Consider the following 8,691-nt stretch of genomic DNA (forward strand, 5'->3'; position numbering starts at 1 on the left):
TCTTTCCCTGTGGATATCCACAAGACTAAGGCAGTGCCACAGTCAGCACCTAGGTTAGCTCTTCAGGGAAAACGAAGTTAGTTCCCAGTGACTGCCACAAGAATTCAGCAAACAAGGTCTTGGGACCTGTAGTTGCTGCTTTAATCTAAATAAATATTCCTGTTTGCAGAGACCTGTTTCCAAACCAAGTGTTTTGTATATTTGCTCCATAGTTTATTGATAACCATTTTGTATTTTCCTAGAAATAGCACAAGACTGGTCAGACTATGCTTTTTGGTGGGAGCAAAAAAAATGTTGGCTTCTGAAAACCCACTGGACGCTGGATAAATACGGGGTGCAGGCAGATGCTAAGCTGGTCTTTACTACTCAGCACAAAATGCTGAGGCTTCGCTTGCCAAACATGAAGACTGTGAGACTGAAAGTCAGCTTCTCTTCCATGGTGTTCAGAGCTGTCAGTGACATCTGCAAAATGCTCAGTAAGTAAAGATAAATCTCCTCTGGTAACTAAGTTGGAGCATTTCATTGGGTGACTTTGTTTTGATGTGAAGTCCTTCCTCACAAAACTGTTTAGCTCAAAGAGAAGTTTGAGACAGATTTTGGGGGGGTTTGGTAGGCAGTGCATGTCAGTGGTTCTCAGCCTCTGTGATAACTGATGCAAGCATTGTCAGGAATGTGTCCCACAAGCTGCAGGAGTACTGGATAGTCAAAGCTGGCAGATTTCTAGGAATCCTTGTCTTTCTGGAGCAGGACTTGGTCCTGATTATTCTGTGCCATTGACTAGGAGCTTGAGATTATCAATGTCCTACACCAGCTTTCACCATAGGCAATTTTACAGGTGTCAACCGATTTATCACCTATTTTCATTAGCATTAATGATTCTACTCTGCCTAGCCGTTATATGTGTTCACTTCAGAAGTAGCATGTTTCAAATGTTCAAAACTTCTAGATGTTCAGGTCAGGGCATACCTAACAAGCCCACCCCAGCCCATGAATGTCTCACAGCACCGAGTCCCCAAGTCTCTACCCTTTCCAATAACGGAGCATTTCCAAGTAGAGGGTTTGGAGCATGCCAGAGGTGTGCCTGTGATCAGCAGAAATCAGTTGAGTCTGCAAGCAGTTTTCAAAATCCATTTGGTTTAGGGTAAAAGTGTGATTAAATTCCTCATCTTAATTTAGATGTTCAAAGTTTAGCCCATTAACATACTCATCTTCAGAAGGAATTTACTGCCTCATATTGATCCACTTTCAATTTTATCTCCTAGCAGTGGATTGTGAAAGGTGTAGTGTCTTTATTATACCTAACAGCTCTGATATAATGATGAACATAATTGTTCAACTGGCATTTGGCCAAATTAAATATTCTTACCTACATTTTCCCTCCAGATTGAGTCAGTGCAGAAACACTGTTACTTTGAATGAGTGAATATTGTCAAAAATATCTTTGCTTACTCCAGGGTAAAAGTGTTTTTCAGAAAAGATGTGCCACGTTTGTGACTGGGAATACCTGTCTGAATTAGAAGTGCATTAGAGAACAGTGAGAACCAAGACAGAATCTTGTATGAGAAATACAGTGAGTAATAAAAGGCATGAACCTCAATTACAGTGGTTCTTGCTTATTCATAATTTAGGTATTTCACAGAGGTTATGATGCTCATAGGTGACTGCAGAGCTGTTAGGGAGAAAGAGCCTTTTCCTGGCATTCTAAAAGGCAGTTACACTTCCTACAAAAGTAGATTTAAATCCTGTCCAAACTCACTCTCACAGCCCAAAGTCTTTAGCCTTATTATAGAATTTGTGGATTTTCCACAGCTACTACTTTCAACCTGCTAAAAATAAAATTCAAATTCAGATTGCAACATGAATCTTCCTGAAATGCTGTTACCAACCACGGGTGCTCTTTTGGATGTAATCATCTTGCTTCACTTCCTAAACTGTCAATGTAGATATCAGACGGCCAGAAGAACTCTCTTTGTTGAAGCAATCAGAAGGCACACTCAAAAAGAAAAAGAAAAAAGACAAGAACAGCAAAGAACCAGCTACAGAAGATATCTTAAACCTGTGCAACTCTCCAGTGAGTTCTGGATTACCAGGTAATGAAAAATCAATATGATTTTATTGTTCTGACTAAAAGTCAAAAAGAGGAAGAAATTCTTTGTTACGCAATTGAGCCCAGAGAGGCTGGTTTCGTGTAGGATGGTCTCAGAGACACAGTGGGCCTGAAATCAGTCAAGAAATCTCCAATATGTCAGTATTTTCCTGTTGTCTCTAAAAATGTTTTCCTTTCCCTTGATACGAGAAAGGCCACACTAGAAAACAGCACACAGGATGTGCTGCTGCCCTTTGAAAATGGGGGACCACCCTTAAAATATTCATGAAATTTGGCAACCTGCAAGGAAAATGAGGAATAAAGGCTTAAAAGGATGTGTTTCCCATGTCCAGCACAACTGAGATCTCACAGAGCAGGAAAGAGCACTTCTGTCCCTGAGGTCACCTCACCTGTGAAAGGAGAAGGCCAGCTGGAAACAGCAGAGATAGGAGACTGTTGAAAGAAAAGGGTTCCGTTGTTATGATGGAAAGTGATGGACAGGACCCGTTTTCATGGGAATAACGTTGTGCTCTTAACTTGCAGCCAATCCAGGTTTATACAGTAAAACCATGACACCCATTTATGATCCTGTCAGTGGCTCACCAGCTTCTTCAACAATTACTTGGTTCAGTGACAGTTCCGCGACTGAGCAGAACTGCAGCATCCTGGCCCTCAGTCATCCCACCTGTTCTCCGGAGACACTGGCAGAGATGTACCAGCCACGGACTTTGGCTGACAAAGCCAAACTCAACGCAGGGTAAGGTGCCACTCCTGAGATCCTTTTGTTTTGAAATGATCGGTGATGTCATTGTGCAGGCTCTGGACTAAAGTCTGTTGTTAGACAAAGGTAAATTCAGTTGAGCACTGTGGGTGGGCACAGCTAAAGGACAGTTTGGATGGCAAACTCCAAAGGCTTTAAGTAGACGGTGGAAAGAGACGAGGATAGGTTCAATAATTTTGCGTTAAATAGGTGACTGAGTTCTGCACAATTATATGTTGCTTATTGTGTATACACAGAGAATGGAAGTTGGGAGTCTGTATGAATGCTCCACCTTCTTGAGTTACATGAATTTTCCCTGGATTTAGAGGAATTAGAGCTGTTTGTTCCCACTTTTGTTTCACAATTGCACTGGAGCTCTGCAGGTGTGATGGTTTTTCCTGTACCGATGAATCTGTGGGTTGTCTTCTTCCGCAGCTGGCTGGATTCATCTCGATCGCTTATGGAACAAGGTGTTCTGGAGGAAGATCAACTTCTTCTACGCTTCAAATATTACACTTTCTTTGATTTGAATCCAAAAGTAAGAGCCTTGCTTTTATTGCTATTCATTGTTTGCCTCCTTTCATGTCAAGGAGCTACACAGTAATATAGCATATATATAGCTATATATAGGATTTTAGCTAGGATCTGTAACAAGCCCTTCAGAGATCAAATCCAGCTTCTTCCCCTCAGCTACAGCTGCACTTTTACCCTCTGGACACTGAATCACTGTTCCTCATATGAAAGAAGATCTTAAATATAAAGATGGGATCTGAAGAGCACAGAAACAGTATCCCTATTTCCAGAGGGGCTGGTTTATTTTCTGCATCTCTTTTAACAGGAAAAATTAAGGGGAAAACTAGACCTGCAGCATTCTAAATGATGTAATGAGTCCTAGTTTTGAAATTGGGCTTTAAAATGACATTTATGTTGCACTGTCCTCACTGAATTTCACAGCTTTTCTGGGCTGAAGCCCTCAGAAGAAATCAGGGCACTTTCCAGTTTATCTGGCATGTTTTTGGGTGAAATGCCACCCCCGCTAAAATCCAAGTACATGTCTGAACTTCAGCAGCCCAAACATTTCCCTTCTTTGCCCCAGCCAGCCCCAGAGCCATAGGATGAAATTACCCAAAAGAGCTTCAGGCAACCTAATATCTAACCTCTGCTGGGAGAGGTCATGCTCCAAGGTTTACCTTCCCATCATCTACATTTTGCCAGCTCTGGGGCTTGAATATTTCTGAGTCACTTCAGCTTATTAACCAAGTATCCAAAAACCAGATAGTGAATTAAAGCAGATCTGGCAAATGTCAAGCCAGTGCAAAGACAGAACCAGAACTGAAAAAGCTGAGAGCAGAAGAAAGGAAATGAGGAACAAGAGAATTCTGCAGGTCACAAACGAGTCAGCCATGTCACGTGATTTTCACTCTCCCAGTGTGGTTTCATGTCTCAGTTACACCAGTCCAAGGCTTCCTGCCTCAAAAGGGGATGTCAGAGTCTCACCTTCTGCCTCAGCCAGAGGTTCCTGGTTGGTTTTCTGTTGGGTCAGCAAGGCCTGGGACCATGCACACAATCACATGAGTTGGTACAAGACAAGGAGGGGAACATGGCAGAGGTGGGAGGAGGAAGGAAACAACCGCTGTGGTTCAGCCCAGTGCTGAACAGCGCTGTCAGCTGCAGCTGGTTGGAGTCTGTGCCTTGGAGGTCACTTATGAGCAGTGTTTGCTCTTTCCTACAGTACGATGCAGTGCGAATCAACCAAATATACGAACAAGCCCGCTGGGCCATCCTGTTGGAGGAGATCGATTGCACGGAGGAGGAAATGCTCATCTTCGCTGCGCTACAGGCACGTACTTGAGCCAAGTTGCAAAACCTGTTCCCTCAAGAGGCAGGCACAGGTTAGGACAAGACTAGGATAGAGCCCAGGCCAGAGCTCTGCTTGGATTGGGGGTCTGCTCCTCTGGTGAGAAACAATCAGCAACATCCATCAGCCAAAGCAACTAAACTCAGTAGCAGCAGTAACACCATTATTCAAACAATTCTGGAACCATTTACTAACATTACCTGCACCTGGAATATAACTTTGATATCAGTATTAGTATGAAGTGTTGCTTCCCATACCAGCTACCATCCATTCACCTCTTCTTCCTGAAAATTTCTCTAATATACACGTTCCCAACAGACAGGAAAAAAGCTACAGCACAATTTGAAGATAGGGACACTATGGAGTACATGGAAATTTAACATGACTGAGCATGGCTTAGTCTCTGACCATAGGTAATAAAGCACAAATCCTTACTAATAATAAGTTCTTTCCTTTTAAATGTAAATGGAGCTGCCAAAAATTCACAGCCTGTCACTGCAGAACACCAGAGAACCTTGCTTCTAAGTTTCCACCTGGTATGGATGGCAGGACTAGGGATCCAAACGTAGCACTGAGTCAGCCTCCCAGATCAGGGACAATTATTCAGCAAAGGAATACAAACACTGATAATTAAAATAGGAAACCATTATCAGCCATTGCACTGACAGGAGTCACAGTGGACATGACTCTTTGTTTGGGAAAACCCCCTAATTCCTGCAGAACTTCACACAGTTGTCCATGACTCAGGAGAACAAAGGGCCTGTTTTCAAACGCTGTGATTGTGTGTGATAATTGATGTACTGACTATTGGATATTGCTGTTTCATTTTAGTATCATGTAAGCAAGTTATCATTATCATCAGAGACACAAGATTCCACCTGTGAATCGGAAGTAGATGAAGTAGAAGCTGCCCTTTCCAATCTGGAAGTGACACTGGAAGGTGGAAACAAAAGTAACATTTTGGTAGGTCCTTTGGGATCCCAGAATTCCTTTTGCTGTGCCAAATCTGTTGGCTGTGATGAGCCTTCCTGGTCCTTGGTTTTTTAAAACAGTTGGTTACAGAGTGCATTGAACTAAAATTATTCCTAATTATTCCTGATAGGAGGACATCACAGACATCCCGAAACTTGCTGATAATCTCAAGCTAGTTAGGTGAGTTGTGAAAATTAAAACATACAAAACAAAAAGCTTAACCTTACAAGAGATCTCTTGAGTTTTTTGTTATAATCTAACAGTAGATCTGACAGTTATAAATGGACAAATACCCCAGATAGGTCTAACCAGCCTAAAATTCTCTTCCAGTCTTTCTCTTCCTGCTTCTGACAGTGTTCCTTGGCGAGTCTTTCCAGCTCCTGGGATGCTGTGTAGCTATACTTGTGCTCTTTTTATTTCCTAATACTCATCAGTCATCGTCTCTAAACAAAAGAGCCTACGGTTTTACTTTCAATCACATTTACCTCTTCTTTTTGCCAGTAAAAAACTAGAAGAAAATTACTGTTCTTCCTGAGAAGAATTTCTGAAAGTAACCCCAGGGAATGTATTTTTTAAACAAAAGAAAAAACCAAATTCAAATTATCCCTTTCTAACCAAACACCGAGTCTGTTTTTTCTAATACCAAAATGAGTTTCTGTCGGTGGTTGAATCTCGGACCCAGACCGGCAGGGCACCTGAGTCGTTTATTCAAAGGAGTGAGCTGGTTTTATCCACCTTTCCAAGGCACACTATTTCCTTACATGGTGGGACCTATCCTGTGTGGCCACATCAGCAACACACTTCATAAGGGTCTGCGTGTGACACCTCCTGGCCCCAGGGCCCGGTGCAGAGCAGCCTCAGTGTGCCGCCATGTGCTCCTTTGTTCTGCCATGTGCCTCTGCAGGCAGGTTTTACAGCTCACAACCCAACTCTACCTTATAATTCCCCATGAGTTTCTGTGATCCCATTATAATATCTTGATTTATGGGTGATTTAAATGACTGTGGAGACCTCAAGTCTGTAATGCCTTTTATCACAAAACAGTCTTTGTGTTTTAGAAAGATAAAGTGTTCTGTTGTACAAATATTTATCAGATTGGTTCTGTTGGCAGATGGTATTTTTAATCTGGGAACTGAAAACTGCATCTGAAAAATTTTAACTTGTTAACTGCTAACAATTGTTAATTATTAATTTCCAATTTGGAATTTTATTTGACATTCTTATTATTAAGGTGGCTTAAGATGAAAGGGAATTAAGGCTTTTAACAATGGGTTATTTGTTTTTCCCCAGCAGTAGAACAGTTTCCTTTTATAGACATTTAGCAGTTATTTTTCATCATGAAAAAGTTCCTATCTTGTAGAATCCAGGTAGGGTGTAAAACATTTCTTTAAAGGAACACCACCACTTTGTGGTTATAATTATTTGATTAATAAGCCTGAATGCAAAGCTGTGCTTGTCCTACTGCCGACTGTTCATACGGTGAACTTTTATTCCTATTTATTCACAGTATGCACCACAGTAAATGCTGCTTTCACGTGGGGACAGTATTGTGGAGAATTGCAGTATTTTTTTCAAAAACAACAAGAAAAAGCTTCCTACAAAGTTTTCAGCAACTTCTTTAGGGAGAGAAAAATAATTTTATCTGTCTAAAAAAAATTATAGTCCCTTATTTTTGAAGAATACCACTGTATTGGAAAACTAAAAGCCAAATTATTTGGTAGGTTTGAAAATCTGAGGTTTTTTAATTTAAATTTTGAAATTGCCATTTTCTAGAAAAGGTTCTAAACTAGGATTTTTAGAAAAGGTCTGGAGGTATATATAATAAGGGTATATATAATAGATTACTGTTCTCCAGCTAGTTCTATGCTTTTTATATCATCATCTTAGATTTAAAGGGAAATACTGGATTTTTTTTTTCTTTTTTCTTCTTTCTCACTTTATTGATGACCTTTGTCACTAGCTGTGAAGTATTTCTCTACTCAAGTAGTGCTAATACCTCCGGTTTTCTCTCCTGGAGGGCTACAAAGCTTCTATAAACTTAGTGAAGGAATAGAATTTTGTTGTGTTAGATATTATTCGGATTAAGCCAAAAAAGATGGTCTCTGCTTCCCTACAATGAATAGAAGTTGGTTTTATGGGTGCAGATATTCAAGATAAGGAGCTATGAAAAACTGATGCCAACTCATATTAACAAATCAGGGGTTACATTTGTGTTACTGAGTTCATGGAAGAAAATTAGTCTGTTAGAAGGGAATGGCTTTGATTAGTAATAGAAGGAAAAAAATGAAAAAAATCATAGATCAGATTCAGCTAAAATCTGGAGTAAAAACCACATCCATACCTGGAATAACTTTAATTGGATCCAGGCATTTCCTACCCCCTCACTGACACAGGGGTGAGTAACCCAACCAAAGCCATGGCTATGACCTTGAATTTCAGAGGTTCTGTAATATGTGTGAGGGACTTAACACTTTGTATGTGGTGGTATAAACCAATGGGATTTCTTTTTTTCTGGTAGGCCCAAGAAGCTGGCACTCAAAGCTATCAAGACATATTGGTTTGTCTTCAGAGACACTTCAGTATCTTATTTTAAAAACAAGGAATCTGCACAGGGAGAACCTATTGAGAAACTAAACCTAAAAGGTAGGACTTCTCCTTTCTTTCCTTTTTTTGTTGCATCTGTGAACTGAATAAAACAAGAAATCCCTGCTAGGCTCAGGAAGGCAAGCACAGCAGCATTTAGTCTGGGAACTTTTTCAATTCCTGAGACTCCTAAACAGGCAGATTGCACCTGCAGAATAAACAGAAAGGATTCAGTAGTTTAATCCAAACTGGGATTATCAGAGCCTGATTTGTAAAATGCCATGTACTGCTGAATTCTTAAAGATGGGTCAGGTAGGGAATGTGACTTGTGGGGTGCTTTATTTCCAAATACTTTCACTCTGCATTACATGGGAGTGTTCCCCTGTGTCCTTGTCAGAACGCACACTGGCAGCAGAGGATTATGGATGATGC

At 40.8% G+C, this 8,691-nt stretch overlaps 1 protein-coding gene across 1 annotated transcript in view; it reads left to right on the forward strand.

Annotated features, from left to right (window-relative positions):
* FERMT1 (fermitin family member 1) overlaps positions 1 to 8,691 on the forward strand; it is a 19,790-nt gene that overhangs the window by 4,751 nt on the left and 6,348 nt on the right. The window contains exons 3-10 of the mRNA XM_008642017.2: positions 243 to 476; positions 1,944 to 2,090; positions 2,630 to 2,843; positions 3,282 to 3,384; positions 4,579 to 4,686; positions 5,536 to 5,667; positions 5,807 to 5,856; positions 8,195 to 8,319. Of these exons, the coding sequence (XP_008640239.2) occupies positions 243 to 476; positions 1,944 to 2,090; positions 2,630 to 2,843; positions 3,282 to 3,384; positions 4,579 to 4,686; positions 5,536 to 5,667; positions 5,807 to 5,856; positions 8,195 to 8,319 (1,113 nt within the window). The remainder of the gene's footprint in view (positions 1 to 242; positions 477 to 1,943; positions 2,091 to 2,629; positions 2,844 to 3,281; positions 3,385 to 4,578; positions 4,687 to 5,535; positions 5,668 to 5,806; positions 5,857 to 8,194; positions 8,320 to 8,691) is intronic.

This window comes from Corvus brachyrhynchos, unplaced genomic scaffold, assembly GCF_000691975.1.
Source record: "Corvus brachyrhynchos isolate BGI_N302 unplaced genomic scaffold, ASM69197v1 scaffold69, whole genome shotgun sequence".
In the NCBI taxonomy this organism is placed as follows: domain Eukaryota; kingdom Metazoa; phylum Chordata; class Aves; order Passeriformes; family Corvidae; genus Corvus; species Corvus brachyrhynchos.